At 52.3% G+C, this 17,095-nt stretch overlaps 1 protein-coding gene across 9 annotated transcripts; it reads left to right on the forward strand.

Moving 5' to 3' along the window:
* Nucleotides 1-5,492: 5,492 nt before the first annotated feature.
* On the forward strand, nucleotides 5,493-11,222 carry LOC125551320. Of its 9 annotated transcripts, XM_048714508.1 has the most exons (7): nucleotides 5,510-5,602; nucleotides 5,788-5,858; nucleotides 6,198-6,611; nucleotides 10,152-10,181; nucleotides 10,266-10,295; nucleotides 10,382-10,411; nucleotides 10,725-11,222. In XM_048714508.1, exons 3-7 carry the CDS (start codon nucleotides 6,294-6,296, stop codon nucleotides 11,040-11,042), a joined length of 726 nt encoding a protein of 241 aa, XP_048570465.1. In that variant the 5' UTR covers nucleotides 5,510-5,602; nucleotides 5,788-5,858; nucleotides 6,198-6,293; the 3' UTR covers nucleotides 11,043-11,222. The 9 variants fall into 9 exon arrangements, 4 of the variants coding, with proteins under 4 accessions (XP_048570466.1, XP_048570464.1, XP_048570465.1 ...); XM_048714509.1 differs by having other exon boundaries at nucleotides 5,493-5,858; nucleotides 10,382-10,544; XM_048714507.1 differs by having other exon boundaries at nucleotides 5,493-5,858.
* Nucleotides 11,223-17,095: the final 5,873 nt, after the last annotated feature.

The following is a 17,095-nucleotide window of genomic DNA, read 5'->3' on the forward strand; positions in this document are numbered from 1 at the left end:
GGTTCTTCATGTAAGTATAAGTGTCATCTAAACCCAACGCACTCACATCCTTGTTGTCACCCTCATATGTAGGCAAATGTGATGCACGTCAAATCCCAGAAAAAGGATGAAGGTTATTGAAAGTTCTCATTCCTATGAAAGTTAGTGTCCCTCGTGCAGTGTGCATGGTTTCAACAACGCAAGGTTAACATCAAATTTTGTGTGGATGCATGCATCCCAAAAAAACTTACATGGGGCGTGGTGTCCGTGGGTGCAACGACCACCTTATAGAGAATGTGCTCGTGCACACAAAAAAGGGTGCCCTCGGGTGGATATGCACCATTCCGATAATGTAAAATGGAAGTTCTTGTGCAATGACCAACTTATAGAGAAGGCTCTCGTGCACCAAAAGGAGGTGCCCTCAGGTAGGTATGCATGGTTCCGACAAATGTAATATGGAGGTTCTTGTGTAGGTGTTGTGGTGATGATATATCGAGCTATCCATCGCTCCATCCCTCTTTAGTCCTTTATCATCTGATTGAACGCGCACGCATCATAAAAAACTTACATTGGGGTCAAATGGTGTTGGTGGGTGCAACGTCTACATTATTGCAATGACGAATCATGCACGCTCTCATCCTCGCTACCATCCCCTTTAGCCAAAATGGTGCTTGTCGAAAATCCCCCCTCTTTCTCTCTCTCTCATTTCTGGTACCCGCCAACGAACCCTGAGCAGTCCACGAAGGACAAGCAACCACTACAGAAGGTTCTCATGCACAAGAAAAAAGGTGCCCTGTGTGGTGGGTGCACGGTGCTCACAGTGTAAAACTGAGGTTCTCCATGTAAATATAAGCGTTGCGATGGTAATTTACCATCTAACCCCAATGCACACTCACATCCACGTTGTCACCATCGTATGTAGGCAAATGTGGTGCACATCAAATCCCAGAAAAAAGGATGAAGGTTATTGAAAGTTCTCGTTCCTATAAAAGATAATGCCCCTCGTGCGGTGTGCATGGTTTCAATAATGTAAGGTTAACATTAGATTTTGTGTGGATGCATCTCTAAAAACTTACACAGGGCGTGGTATCCTTTGGTGCAACTACCACCTTATAGAGAATGTGCTCGTGCACACAAAAAGGGTGCCTTCGGGTGGATATGCACGGTTGAGATAATGTAAAATAGAAGTTCTTGTGCATTGACCAACTTATAGAGAAGGCTCTCGTGCACCAAAAAGAGGTGCCCTCAGGTGTGTATGCATGGTTCCGACAATGTAATATGGAGGTTCTTGTGTAAGCGTTGTGGTGATGATATATCTAGCTATCTATCACTCCATCCCTCTCTAGTCCTTTATCATCTGATTTAACGCGCACGCATCTTAAAAACTTACACTGGGGTTGAATGGTGTTGGTGGGTGCAACGTCTACGTAATAGTGATGACGGTGAGTGCAACGTCCACTACAGAAAAAGGGTGCAATGGTTACATGTAATCTAATAGAGCGATGACACATTGTAAATGGGTTATGGAATCAATTAGAAAAATTACGTGGCATTACAATGTAAAACCAAGGCTCTTGTGCAACGATCAACTTATAGAGAAGGCTGTCGTGCACACAAAAAGGGTGCCCTCAGGTGGATATACACGGTTCCGACAATGTAAAATGGAGGTTCTTATACAACGACCAACTTATAGAAAAGGATTTCGTGCACAAAAAAGGTGCCCTCAAGTGGGTATATATGCCACTGGCAATGTAAAAGGGAGGTTCTTATGTAAGTGCTGCGGTAATGTTATATCTAGCTATCCATCGCTCCATCCCTCTCTAGTTCTTTAACATTTGATTTAACGCACACGCATCATAAAAGACTTACACGGGGTCGAATGGTGTCGGTTGGGTGCAACGTCCGCCTTATTGTGATGACGGTGGTTGCAACGTCCCATGCATAGAAAGGGTGCTGTGATTATGTGTAATCTATCGATGCGATGACACGTTGTGGATGGGTTATGAAATCAATTGGAAAACCGAGATGACATTACAATGTAAAACTGAGGTTCTTGTACAACGACCAACTTATAGAGAAGGCTCTTGTGCTAAAAAAGGGCGTCGTCGGATGGATATGCATGGTTCCGACAATTGTCGTTTGGGGTCAGGCGAGTGAACGCTTTTGTCCGCTTTTGTTTTGGGTCGGTATGGCATCCAACACGAGCTTACCCACAACCAGAGTTGTTGGGGCTTCGCCGGCCGAGACGAACGACGCCTGCGAGGCCGAGCACCACCGCGGAGGAGCTCTTGCTCCTGGTCTGCCCACCGATTGTCTGGGTGGTGGTGGAGCCTTCGGCGGATGCACCCGCCATGGCCGAGGTGTTGTGGGGGCACCGGGGTCATGCACCTCCGAGAAACACCTAGGCCGAGGTGCTACAGAAGAACACTGTCGGTGGGGGGTGCGACACGAGCGGCGAACTGCTACACCTGTCGTTTGGCGCGACGGCAAGCAAGCGGAGCTCACGACTGTGTCTGGTGCACCGTGCACGGCGGCTTGGACGTGCGCGGGGGGCGGGGTCCCCGAGCTGCACCACAGACCGGGTGTTTCTCGGCGATACCTAGGCAAAGCAGAGAGATAAATAACAAAAGTACTCCATTCGTTCTTAAATATTTGTCCTTTCAAATATTTCAAATGAACTACCATGGATGTATATAAACATATTTTAAAATATAGATTCACCTGCTTTGTATGTAGTCATTTGTTAAAATCTTTAAAAGGCAAATATTTAGGAACGGAGGGACTACAACTTTGTCATGAGGCACGTGTATAGAACTGCAGTAAATAAAGTGACAGCAGCCACGATGACGGACACATACTACTGAATCAGGTCATCTGCTGACCAATAACTTGACCACCGATGCCCGTGAACAGTAATTCGAGGCCGCCACCGGTAGAGACGGAGAGCAGCCGCACCAAAGCCTTCCAACAATGGAGCCAAAGAATATACATCGATTACATCATACTAGGTAAACATGAATTCCTCTGCTTGCGTCTGTGAATGGTCTACCAGGAGACCAGTGATAGTCCCAGAAAAAACTAATGAAGAAAGTCAGTCTACTATGACTTGGATTAGCTCCGGTCCAGGCTAGGTTTTGGACTTAGTTGCAGAGGATTGTAAACCCGAAAATAAAAGATGTACCGGAGGCTCGGCTGTCCGATCATCAGGCGAGTCACAGAGGGAAACATACTTATATATGTTGTTCTTTAGTCAGTCCCAAACAAAAATAACAATTACACCAGTCCCAAACAAAAATAGCAATTTCTTGTAAAATAGCATCGACATAGATAGGATCAATCAAGCAGTACCTAAAAGCTGCGGAGAAATTGAGTTATCCAATTAGGCAGTTCATTGACAAACACACACAATATCTAATAATCTGAAGCAGAGACGATATGAGAGGTGGTGAACTAAAATCTATCTAGCAGTAGTATTACCGTGCAGGAGGCCCATCCGGTCGTAGCAGTAGAACTTGAGCAGGAACACCTGGGGCTCCGCGAGGCCGTCGGGATCCTGGAGGCCGGCGGCTGCGAGGTAGCTGCTGTCGACGCCGAAGGGCGCGGGGATGGGGCAGAGCTCGACGAGGTTCTCCTTGAGGACAGGCGACGGCCCGACCCCGACGCGAGGCGGACACCCAGAGCACGATGTAGCACCAGTAGGCAGCGACCGTCGGTGCTCATGTCACCCTTGAGGACGTTGAGGTCGAAGAGGAGGACCAGGCGACACAGATCGCAGCCCAGGCCCGTCTGGCACGGTCACCATGGTCGGCCGGTAGGGTCGTCGACCGCGTCCCCGTGCCGGATTTGGACCACCTCGTCGCTTGGGCTCGGGATCCTGAGGATCCTGGCCCTGCGCAGCATCATCATCAACAAGGAATATAAAGGCTTCTTACAACACCGCCGCTGACTGGAGCTAGCTTGCCACCAGCAAACCAAAACGCCGGTTGCAACCAACAAGACAGTGAAGTTGCAGTCGCTCTGCGGCGCAGACTAACCATCGGAGCCATCTTTTACTCAAGCCTTGAGCACCCCTTGAGTGGGCATAAGAAACCAAGAAAAAGCCAAATCGAAGCTGGCCCTAGCCATGGTGCAAACTAAGAGCCTGCAACACATCACCATGACTTGAAAGGAACGATGCTCAAAGATGGAAAACAAGGCATGCATCGTACCAAACCAAGTTGATCTAGCTTTGTGGCTTCCAGATCTAAAGCAAAACAATAGCAACACTAGAAGGAAACGAGATATTGGGGAGGACTAGCCCAAGGGAATAACTTAAGAAAGATGGAGGATTTATTAGGTGGAAAAAGGAAATGGAACACGAGCTGTCGGCATAAATACTTGCTTCACACCCAGGAGACAAACCTTGCAGGAGAAGAAGGATCGGATCCGGTACGCACAGAACTGGGGAGGTTATTTTGGAGAGCAATGGCAAGGATGACCACAGCAGCGACCCACACAAGAACAACCATGGAAGGAGATAGAGGAGCGGGCCCTCCTTTCTTACCTCACCAGCGTAGAGGCTGTCAGATAGAGGTCTGTGGCAGAGCGGGAAAGCGAGATGGAGGACCAAGTTTATTTTTTAGTTGAATATAGAACAAGTTTATTGTCGTCGGCTATCCGCCGGCCTAAATGGCTTAATTAGCCACTAATGACATCCCCTGGGTCACTGACATGTGGGACCCAACCCTCTTATTAACCATGTTTAAAGTTAACTAACTATGTTAATTTAACTGAAGTGTATGATAGGTGGGACCCCCTAGTAAGATCGACCAGTCAACTGGCCACAGATGTCGTCGTTTCCTCATGAAGGCTCCGTCGTGGTTTTCTCTTCTCTCCATGTTGCTCTGGGTGAAAACTTGTTCTTCGGGATCGGGTGGTGGCGACTATTCGGTGTCATGCCCTTCTTGAAGGCACCGCGCTTGGAGTCCATGCTTCATCATTGTCCCACTTCACTTCTTCTCGGTGGTAGTTCTCGGGGGTCTTCGTTGGCCCCAAGTGGTTATTTTTGGCTCATCTGTAGTGTGCTTGGTGGTTGATTGGGTAGTGTTGTGGTGCATCTTACACCTTTATATCTTGCCTTGGTGTGTGTTGTGTGTGTTTGTGGCGTGTTGTTTCAGGATTTTTTTTATCTCTGGTGGTTGCTTTATATAAAAAGGGGTGAAAGCCTTTTTTGCTAACACATCAGGGCGTCTCCACCGCGGGCCCTTGAAACAGCGCGGCTAAACGTGTTGAGGCGTCCGCTGGGTGGTACGGACGATGCTCCCGTTGCAGGTGACTTCTCCACATTCAAACGGCACCTCGTCTCCCCGCCAACGGGCCTCCATCAACCACACCGTCGCGGCCCGTGTTCAAACCTCATCCCGCGCCATAGCTGCAGTCACTGGCGGAGCATCATGGGGACAATTTCGGGCTCTGGCCACCCCTTCCATCAGCGCAAAAAATATATTTATAGGATACACGGCCCATTTTCATGGCCCACGGTGGACTAGGACAATGGTTAGCCCGTGACGAGGGAGGAGCAGTGGTTCGCCGCCCCATCCCCGTTCCTCTGGTCGCCCCCCATGGTGACTGCTGCTACTTCCAGGTCTTCCTCCTCCTCTCAACTTCTCCTACCCCAATTCCCTGAGTGGCCACGTGTTCTTCCTGCTCAGCTCCTCCCCATCTCCATTCTCCACTAGTCCCCTACTCCCTGACCCCCTGAGCAACTGCTCGAGTCCCCTCCCAATCCAGTCCCTAAATCTACTTTGTATGCTTGCTCTTTTCTTCTAGATCCTTTCTCAAATCAAGCAGTAGCAAGTTAGGGCAAGTTGCAAGCTGGGAGCTACAACTCGACATTTATGGTATGTGGCTTTAAGTTTCTGCAATTCTATCTTGACATGTAAATTGCAGACCACCTTTATTTCTTTTATTTTAGATGGTTAGGGTAAGTAGATTACTTCAAGTAAAAGAACAAATGTGGAATCACTATTTTTAGCTGATAAAAATTTGTTTACAAATTCCAATTTAGGTAGCAATGGGCAGAAACAGAGAAACAACCATGCTTTTCATTTTTGCTGAATCTTTACTGAATCATTCAGTGGACTGAACTTGCACTTTCTTGCTTTTACTTGCTATTTTTTCATAAATCTGAACCTGTTGGCCCCCCTCATTTTTGGTTCACGCTCCGCCACTGGCTACAGACATCCTTCTCCGGCCATTTAATCTCTTAGTAGCACGCCCTACATGTCCTCCTCACGCTCCAAAGCCCACTGGGACAACCGTTCCACGGAGCGAGAATGAAATGCCATTCATTGTTGCGGGCTGGCAGGCCAACCAGCATACCGACCCCGACTACGCCTAGATGGAGGACGAGCTGGAGCCAAGGAGGCCGGTGCGTGCTGTCCTCACAACCGAGGCCGCGTTTCATCGGGCGCAGGCAGATGAGGTCTATAGACCTGGACCTCCTCGAGGAGCGCCGGCCCGCGGATGAGCAAATCTTTGCCAGCACGGCCATCGTTGCGGGCGTGGACGTGGTGGAGCATGAGGTGCTGGTCCACTCCTATATCTCCAGTGGAAACTTCCGCCACGATTGCTGGAGCTACCGCCTCCGTCAGGTATGACTGGCTGCTACCCTCGAAACAGTGGTAAGATTGACAAATTTGACCTCAAAGCGAAAGTATTTCACAAACTAAACTATTTTTAAAAATATTTTACACAGCTGACCCTTTTGTGCAGCTCTCGATAGTAAGGCGCTATACTCTACTGTGCAACTCGTTACAACTAGGCGCTGCACAGTGTGACGCCTGTGTGTTAGGCGCTGCACAGTAGAATGCAGCGCCTTACTGTTAGGCGCTGCACATTAAGGCTCAGCTGAGTGAAATACTTTTAAACATAGTTTAGTTTATGAAATAGTTTCGTCCTAAGGTTAAATTTATGTCTTTTGCGAGAAACAGCATGGGCGTCAATCGAAAATCCGGTCTGATGCGCGCAGGCAGGCACCTGCGGCGGGAAACCCAACCATCATAGATGCGAGCAGCATTGGGCGCCTTTTGACTTGTAACACCATGTGAATGCAGCCGCACACACAGGGCCTTATCTATTCGGCCTTAGGCCAACTCCATCATGCGACCTCATTTTATCCGACCCCGCCCGTTTTAGGTAAAACGGACAAACAAGGCGGCTTGACGCGCGACGGCCTGGACCCATCTGGTCTGTTTTGTGTCCGCGCCGACCCGGTTCGAGCGCAAATTTGCACCGGGTTTGGGCCGCCGTGGATACCGAATGGACGCGCCGCTCGTCCGCGGCTGACCGCGTGGCGGGGCGGCCACCTACCTCCCACCCGCCAACATCAATGCGCACGGGCGGCCGGGCCCACCTGTCATCGGCCCAATGGAAGGTCGCCGTCCTTCTTAAATGGGTAACCAGTGGACCTGTCGTCGTCCACACTGCCCCACTCCATCCCACGGCCTCCTCAAAACCCGACAGCGCAAAAACCCTAGCCTCCCCCGTCCTCAAGCTCACCGGCCGGCCACCTCGAAGCCATGGGCTTCTGGAACCGCAATGGGAAGCACGACCGCGAGGCCGGCTCCTCGTCAGGGCGCCGCGCCGGCTCCATGAAGGAGGAGCCGACATCACCACCACGCCGGGCCCCCGCGCCGCCCGCGTTTTCCATCGCCCCACGTCCGCCGGCGAGCGTGACTGGCATTACATCCGCGCGTCGGTGTGCCGCCGTTATTGGGAGATGAAAACGTCTCTCCCCTGGAGCGATGTCCACCTCCCCAACAACTGGCACTTATCCGCCGACCGTGTGCCGATCCCTCCCGTCCTGGCGAGCGGTCGTGCGGACCGTGAAGAGATCGAGCGCCACCGCCGCCTCCTCCCCAATGACTTGTACTATGACGACAGGTACGCCCCGGACTCCGCTCTCCGGGACACCTGGCTCAAGAATGAGCACGACGTGTGGCGTGCCTCCTTCTTCGCCGGCACGGCGTCTAGGCCGCGGCGGCCACGTCGGGAGCGCGCAGCGCCTGCTCCCCAAGAGCGCGGGCATAGGCGGGTGCGCGGCCTCACGCCCACGCCGTCGCCGTCGCCTTTGCCGTCTCCACCACCACCTCCTTGCATGACAGAGGAGGAGGAGGCCCGTCTCATGGCGCGTGTCATGGAAGACTCCATGTAGACGTGCGATGAGCGCCAGTGGGAGGGCCTGGAGGAGATGATGGCCCGCTCCGCCGCCGGCGAGGTAGCCATCCCCGAGCTGGAGATGGTGGCCGCGGAGGAGACGATGGAGGAGGAGCCGATCGCCGCGGGTGGGGCCGGTCCTGCACTGCTCCGGAGATGGCCGCCGTCGTGGGCGTGAACTGGTGCGCCACTCTGCCGCGGTCACCGGAGCGGGAGGCGTCGCCAAGGGAGGAGGTGGTGCAGGCACCTCCCGCCGTCCAGCCCGCCCGCGTCTACCACGCACCACCGGCCCACCTCTGGACGCCGCCGGCCTACGTCGACCTCGTCAGCGACGACAACGACGCCGGCGACCACGGAAGACGGCGACGGAGACAGCATCGACGGGCACGGGTAGGAGCGCGCTGGCGGCAGCCATTTTTTATTTTCTTTTTTATATTTAATTATGCCAAGTTGGACGTAAAACTGGGCCGTTTTGTGGCCATGGACCCTAACTTAAATTTTAAGATTTTTAAACCGCGTTTATTTACTTTTTAAGTCATTTTATTTAAGTTTTTATGTTTTTTTAAACACGTCCGACACGGACAAGTTTTGGGGTGCGACCGCGCGCTGGGCGCACCCACGACCCATCGGACAGACGCGGACATGGGCGAACCCATTGCCGCCCCAAAGGGAAAAAATTTAGCCAAACCAGACGTCTGTTTGAGGTCGTGCGGTGAAGTTGGCCTTAGTGCATGTTGACTCAAAACGGGCATCACCCCAAAAACCGCATGCGCCCATCACTCCAAAACTCATGCCACACCTTCAGCTGCATTAATCTCTGAAGCGTATAGCCCAATTAACCCTTGCAGTTAGTTAATACAACGATGCTGGAAAAAAAGGAACAAACATTCGGGCATCACTACACAGGCTAGAGGCTGAAAATTTCAACGGGTGTTCGCTCACACTGACAGTCGTATGACGGGTCAGACCAGGGAACGCTGACGAACGTATTTGTTCGGTTTTACTCGTCGTGTTTCTGGTTGCCCAAACGCCATGCACCACGCACGCTTGAATGAATAACGGGATGCACATCTACTTCTAGTTGCCCTACGTAGCTCTCGGCACAGCAAAAGTGACCATGTGGGATAAGCTTCGTCTGCGTCCCTTTTACATATTCCTTTTCATTTTTCATCACATTTTTTTCCGAGTGCTGATGTCCGTGTACCCAAATAACGGCCCGAGCAGCGCTCTCTCTCTTATTTCTGATCAAAAAACATATTCTCAACTTCTGCTTTTTTGCATGGCATGATGGTAGAATATGAAAGAAACGGGCTGATTCAGAGCCCATAGCACCTGCGTCAAAATGACCATGTGGTGCTAACAAGGCCTGTAATGTCTGTATCAGAAAACAAAAAGAAAGGCACTAGAAAAACAAGTAGGAAAGGTTCGAACCTTTAGTCAACGGTTCTCCAAGACCTTCGTGGAACCGTTTGGGGCGAAGGCGAGTGGTCCATGCCTGCTGGACTGTGCACTTGGCAGCCTGGTGTTGTTGTCTTGCAGGTAGCATGGTCCACCTTTCTCTAAAAGAGGAAATAAGCATCAAATGGAATATAAAGTGAAAAAGCAAATGAAGTAAGAGGAGGGACCAGATCCCCACACGAACGAGCGCTTGTGATTGCAGCCACGCTAGCGAAACTTTATATCTTTGCTTTTTCCTATATATATATGTGTGTGTGTGTGTGTGCGTGTGTGTGTGTGTGTGTATGTGTGTGTGTGTTCGACTCATTTTTCTTACATCAAAGAAATTTACAAATGTCTGTGTTGCTGGTAAACGGTATCGACTTGTCACTTTAATACATTGCCAAGAACTTGTTTGTTTTACTAGTTCATGTGTAACTAAATACATTGCCAAAATTGGTTAGTTTTACTAGTTTGATGTTAGTTTCTTATGGCTCTTGCAACATTTTATTTATGATTGCTCACATTCAAGTTTGCAGGATCCAACTGAAACTCCGTTGGCACAACAGGCATGTTTTCAGAAACTTCCTTGTTTACCTGGTTTGCTGGTGTGACTTGTTGCTGTAATAATCTTACCAACATCAAGCTTTCAGGATCCAATTGGAAGTCCAATTGCACAACAGGTACATTCTTAAAAATATATTTGTGTAATGGGTTTGCTGCTGTAACTTGTTGCTCTAATCAAGTTACTGGCTACTCAAATTTTCAGGATCCAAGAGAAACTGCAGTGCCACCACAGGTTCCTTTTGTAAAACTTGTTTGTTTAACCACTCTGCTGCTGCAACCGGTTGCTCTAATCACGTTACTGGCTACTCAACTTTTCATGATCCAAGCGAAATCCAATGCCACAACACGTACCTTTTGCAAAACTTGTATGTTTAACTGCTTTGCTGCTGCAACCGTTTACAATGATCTTAATAACTACTTTTCAGCATCCAATTGAAAATCTTTAATTCCTTGTTTGTTTAACTGGTTTGATGTTGTAACTCCTAGTTGATATGTTTTCTAACTTCAACTTTTTGTAATCCAATCATAATTTAATGGCAAAACAGGTTAGCCCAAGATCAAAGAGCAAGGTCCCTGTGGACGTTGTATCATCCCACAGCTGTGGCACCAGCCCAATCGTGCATCATGAATTGCCAACTGATGATGCTCTAGAGGCTAAACTATTTGTAGAAAGAGATTTTGCTTCTGCACTTAGAGAGGAAGCTGACATGTTGAGGAAGCAAACAACACAATCACAAGCAATACTCAAGACAACCATTAAATATTTGGTGGATTTCAAAACGAAGCAAGTTGAGACTGACTGTATTGTTAAGGTCCTAAAGGAAAAAAGGAAATTAAATTCCCATTTGGTAAATCATAGGTGAAATGTTATTTCCATCGCTGAATAACCTTTGTGTGATTTGTTCATGTAATCGGTCAAACCATTTGTTTTAGAGTTCATGGAATAATTGTTTTTTTGTTTGTAATTTTTTCAGCACAAGTTTGTATTAGTTGATAAGACTCTGAGACATTTTGATTGTTGTGCCAATCAGGTTTAATGTGCATTTAACAATAATAGTAGTATAGATGGTCCTTAAATGGCACGCATCTGAAAAGGCCGAGATGATGTACTAGCTTCGCTAAAAAATGATGCTCTTCTAGAAAATAAAAGTACAGTGGCATGGCTTATGTATGTTAGTTGATATTATTGATCCATATACTCTATAAGTGTTTATATGTCTGTTAGTTTTGTACATTATTTATTGATTGACTCGGTATTTTGAATCTTGAGACATCTCTTTTGTACATATCTAAATGGGACTACACATTATGCAACGTGTGACACTTGAGTTGGAAATAAAGTGGTTTCAAATATTCAAATTCACCTTAAACCGGATTCTAGCTTCTGAATTCGAGTATTGGCATTTGTAAATCATATTCATATATGACGGTGGAATACATCTTTGTCGTGCTTTTGAAGATATATAAAAACACATAGAATGATTTATAAAGATTCGTATAAGAATACAAAATGGATTTGAATTTAGTTGCGAGGGTAAACGTGGATACTTATTTGTCGGCGTTTTGGGAACGGGGGTCCCCAGACTTGCCTGCCTGCAGCCCACGGTGTGGCTTTACTGGCGGGCCTATAAGGCCCATCTTCATCAACAAGGAATCAAGACCCTCGTGATGGGCCAAGCCTTATGAGGCGAGCGACAAAAGACCTCCTCAGGTGCAGCCTCATTAGGCCAGCTCGTGAGGGGCGGAGAGTTCAAGGTCGGGCAAACCTCGTGAGGTTCTCGTGACGTGAGCCATGACGATCGAGGCTAGGCGGGCGCTAGTGCGCGGAGTGCCCTTGTTTCCTCTTTAGTGCTAAGGGGCAAGCGTAGGCGCGGAGTACCGAGGCATCAAGCAAAGGTTTCCATATTGGTGCAATGAGACCAAGACCAGAAGGATGGCAAGACGGAGGTCACCGTGGAGCCCAGGGCGGCGTCACCGCCAGAACCTTTGGCAGGCGAAGACCACCTTTTGCCAGGATAGCTTGTACTAGTTGTCCCCTTTCAAATTGACCGTTGTTGGCTCCCTTCCTGCTCAATATTTGGTGAGAGGACCAGGGCCTCTATAAATAGGACTAGCCACCACCATAGGCGGGGAGAGGATGGAAGATCATCCTCAGCCACACAAGTGCACCAAGCACAAGAACACCTCAACCTGAGGAGGTTGTTCTTCCCCTTGTACTGTTCATCCTCAACCCAAGAGGCAATCCACCACCACCACACTGGAGTAGGGTATTACACCACAACGGTGGCCTGAACTAGTATAAATCTTGTGTCCTTTGTGTTGCGAGTTCGTCGAGTTAGTTCGTGAGATCTAGGCTAAGTTAGGACGCGGATCGATAGGGGGGGGAGATCTTCGCGCGCACCCTAGTGTCCGAACCTTTAGGGTTTTGCGGGAACCCGTGATCCGACATTTGGCGCACCAGGTAGGGGTGTGCTGAAGCTTCCTTTCGGTTGCTCCGTGTCGCGTCGCTTCATCATCTCCATGGCGGACGCGCGTCGCGCCCGTGCCGAGCGCCAAGCTGCCCTCACCACCCGTGTTGCTCAGATGGCCCCTGTTGGCGGGCCACCGCGTCGCTCTCCGTCGCCTGGCGCCAACGCCGCCACTGGCCTGGCGGGGAACGAGCAGCAAGCATCCTCGATGCACCCCTCGGTGTGACAGGATGGCCGCAGCGCCACTCCATCACTGACTCCCGCTGGTTCGTCGTCTCACGCTCATCGCGTTCCCACGGACCACGGGCCGCGCTCCTCATGGCGCACGAGCTCCTGCGCTACCGCCCGGTCGACGACCTCTACGAGGACTGGCTTAACCGTACTGCCGAGCTTGTCCGCGCCGCAGGGAGCTCCCTAGCGCCGTCCTATTCTCTGCCTCACCCTCCGCCAGCCACGGGTGACGCCGCTCATGGAGCACCTCCACCACCTCTGCCCCAAGACGGCGCCCTAGCGCCAAGGCATGCGGCTCCGCGGCGCGACCCACCACGTCTGGCGCCCGCGCGTGAAGAAAGAAGCTGTCAAGAAGTCCCTCGACCACAGGCGAACGCTCCGCCACTCCTCGCTCCGCCGTGCCAGGATCATTTGCTGCAGCAAGGCCCCGCACCGCTAGCCGTAGCGGCGCGCGGGCGCCAAGGCCAAGCTCCACCTTCGAGGCGGGCCCCGGAGACCACGGTCGGCTGCCGCGCCTTCACCCCGAGCTGCGTAGCGTCGCTTGGCCGGGCAAGTTCAACCCAGATTCGCCTCCTCGCTACGTCGGCACCCCCGACGCCGCGGAGTTCCTGCAGCTCTACGAGCTAAGCATCGGGGCGGCCAACGGCGATGAGAAAGTCATGGCGAACTTGTTTCCCATGGCTCTCAAGGATGTCCCCCGCTCCTGGCTCCTGAACCTGCCTCCAGGGTAAACTTCCTCCTGGGATGAAATGCGCAACCGCTTCATCGCCAACTTCCAAGGCACTCGCGACCTCCCCCCGGTTGCAGGTGACCTGTGCCGCATCAAGCAACAACCAGGATAGACCCTACAGAAGTACATTTAGCGCTTCAACAGCGCGCGCATCAAAATTCCCAAGGTGACCGTCGAGGCCATCATCTCAGGGTTCTCCGACGGTGTCCGCGACGTCCAGATGAAGGAGGAGATCGCCATCCACGAAGAGTTGTGCACCGACCCTGGAGCTGTTCAACACCGCAACCAAGTGTGCAAGAGCTAAGGAGGGGCGCCTCTCCCTCCTCGAGCTCCCTGCTGCAGACCCAGAGGAGAAAAAGACGGAGGCCAAGGATGTGAAGTGCAAGGGAGCAGCCATGCTCGCGGCGGAGCTAGACACCAAGCGCGGCAGAGACCAGCCCGAGTCATCGAAGGGCAGCCGACCGTTCGGTGCCTTCCATAACCTGCATACCCACAACACCAGCGACTGTCAAGAGCTCAGAGCCATTCGAGAAGGACACTTCGGTCGACGTCCCGAGCACAGCGACCGGGGCTACGACCAAGGAGGAGGACGTGGTGGCGGACACTAGGACGACCGTGGCCCATGCCAGGAGTGGCACGACCGGCCTCGTGAGGACCGCCGGTAGCATCAGCCTCGCCAGGGCGCTTGGTGGGACCAACCTCGTGAGGCTCGTCCTCAAGGCAACGCAGGCCTTCCTCCATTACCACCACCATCTAGAAGGAATGATGACCACCATCTAGACAAGGGGGCTGGGGGCTTCCAGGAGCCACGCATTGTCGCCTACATCTTGGGCGGAGCTCAACCCCCAGCCTCGTAGCGTATCTTCAATCAGTTTGCCCGTGAAGTGAATGTAGTTATCCCCAAGCTCGAAGCCACACGCCCACTCAGAAAGTCCAGGTGCCCCATCACGTTCAGTTCGGCAGATCAGCTCAAGTGTGCGGCCACTACTGGCGTCCTCCCAATGCTCTATTCGCTAGTCATCAGCAACGTGCAAGTTACCAAGACCCTCATCAACGGCGACGCAGGGCTCAATGTCTTGTTCGTCGACACGTTCGACAACCTCCAAGTGCCATATGATCAGCTTCAGCCTACCAAGCCTTCCTCAGGAGTGACTGAGGGCTCTACTACCCCGATCGGGCAGGTTCGCCTCCCCGTTACTTTCGGAGAACGCAACAACTACCGCACCGAACTCATCGACTTCGACGTCGCCTACATCCACCTTCCATACAATGCCATCCTCGGGTATCCAGCCCTGGCCAAGTTCATGGCGGTGACCCATCACGGCTACAATGTCCTCAAGATGCCAGGAAGCAGCGGAATCATCACAGTCCCGTGCGAAGAAAGAGACGCGGTGTGCTCCCTCAAGCGTGCCTTCCAAGCTGCAGCAATCGATGACCCTGATAGTCTGGGCGAGTGCCCTCCTGAGGCCACCCCCAAGAAGAAGAAGCAGCTACGTCACGCAGGGCTTCAGGCAAGTGGCGCCTCATCAGGATCGGCGTCCGCGCCTGGGGCACCTCCCTCCATCGCATAGGGGGCGTGCCTAGTGCCCCTCTCGGGCAGGGCTCGGGGGCTCTCTTCTGGAGGGCCTCACACTTTGCCAGCATCACAAGGGACTCACACTCGCGGCACGTTTCCCTTAGGAGAACATAGGGCAAGGAGTGCCAACCGCTCAGGAGTTCATCACCAAGACCACTCAGGAACTGCAAGACGCGAGGGCCATGCGCGTCAGCCGCCGCTCACCAGGCGCAGCTCCCCATCCAGGCGAGGATGCCGGGCTGCATGTCTGCATCGACGTTCCAGGGCTCAATCGGGCTGCCTCTCAGGAGCTTCTCTGGCCTTCGCGCATGGGACGCTGCAAGGGCCCACCTCATAGTTACGTCCGCATTCCCTTCGGTCTGCCGAGCGTGGCGGCCGCCTATCATCGCAACCTGCCGAGCATCCTGGTGGCTCAGGAGGCCAGGCACCACGCCGTGCTGACGGAGATGAAGACGGTCCTCGAGGAACCCCCTGGGCCCCCAAGGCCTCCAGAGCCTCAGGGCCCTAGTGGCTCATGAGGGGCAGCCCTTCGCCGCACGCCTTCAGCTACCCCATCTCTCCTTCATCGACATGACTAGGTGACATTTTCCAAGGTTCATTCAGCAGGGAGCGCCCCAGGGCAGCATCATTCCTAGGGCGTGTGTGTCCTTCCCTGTGGCATGTATCTTTCCTTTTATGTCTTTAGCTTACCCTGTTGGGGGCGCCCCTTGGGCTGCATCATCCCTAAGCCGCTCAGGCCGGACCCGGTGGCATGCATCTTCCCTGCACTTACCTGAGCTAGGTTGCTTTCCATGCTTAATCTATCTATGACTATCGCCTGCTTGATAGTCACCCACCGTGGGAGCCGCGCGTCGGCCGACTTTCTTCAGGACCCTTCGCATTGTCTAACCATTTCGCAGGACCAGGACAACAAACAAGAACAAGACCAGGCGCAACCCGCCTTGAGGTAGGGCCTCATGAGTCCCGCGCTGGCTCACGAGCGCCCAGATACACCTCGTCTAGCCCTGCTGTGCAAGCCACGTGTCAGGGCATGGTTGTACATGCCTCGGGGGATCTCCGCAGTAGAGAGGCCCCACTCACGCACCAAAAGCAAACCAGCAATCACCACGGCGACCGGTGCCCTTCCATGTGCTAGCTTGCAGGAATTTCATGAGGGCCATAGCAGGCGGTACCACGAACTCTCTCTCTCTCTCTCTCGTCATGCGATTCGCTTGTGCGTTAAAAGGGGGCTCCTGAGCATCGTGTCTCAGGAGCTCTTACTGGCTCTCCAGCACTCACCCCCTGGCCTTGACCACGGCATGCGACCTGGCATACCGGCGGTGGCTGAGCTCGCTCGAGGGCCGGGGCCTGATGATGCAGAGCACCGAGAAGGACATGGAGGGGAGGGGGAGGCCCGCACGGGCCAGACCTAGCCACACTACAGTGACCGGCGAGCGAGTCTGGCATGACCCGAGGAGCAGACCCTAGAACGCCAAAGATAAGTTCTCGCTCTAGATCCACCAGTCGCTTGCGGCACGAGACCCTCTCTCACTCCCTTCGCTGCCCTGCTGCGACAACGTTTTCTTCCTTTCCCGTTCTAAGACAGCTGCTTGCGCGCTATGAGGGACCTCCTGAGCATCGCGCCTCAGGATCTCTTACTGGACCTCTGGCCGCTCACCTCCTAGCCTTGACAACAGCACGCGACCTGGCATACCAGCGATGGCTGCAGCCTGCCTGGGGACCGGGACCTGTCAGCGTAGAGCACCAAGCTGCCCCAGGATTGGAAAGGGGAGGCCGAGCCTCGGCAGGATATGCGCACACAAATCTTCATAACGGTGCCTATATTGACAAAAGGCATTACAGACGCTTTACACACCCCACGGGGCCTGCTTCATGATTCCTCGCAGGGAACAAAGGGAAGGAATTCCTAGG

This window comes from Triticum urartu, chromosome 4 (genome assembly GCF_003073215.2).
Source record: "Triticum urartu cultivar G1812 chromosome 4, Tu2.1, whole genome shotgun sequence".
Taxonomy (NCBI): domain Eukaryota; kingdom Viridiplantae; phylum Streptophyta; class Magnoliopsida; order Poales; family Poaceae; genus Triticum; species Triticum urartu.

Bases quoted from the DNA above. Each gene is read 5' to 3' on its own strand.
- LOC125551320 (XM_048714507.1), top strand. From the start codon at position 6,294: ATGAAATGCCATTCATTGTTGCGGGCTGGCAGGCCAACCAGCATACCG. The intron at 6,612-10,151 runs GTATGACTGGCT...TCAAGTTTGCAG, and splicing joins GGAGCTACCGCCTCCGTCAG to GATCCAACTGAAACTCCGTT. The intron at 10,296-10,381 runs GTACATTCTTAA...TCAAATTTTCAG, and splicing joins GAAGTCCAATTGCACAACAG to GATCCAAGAGAAACTGCAGT.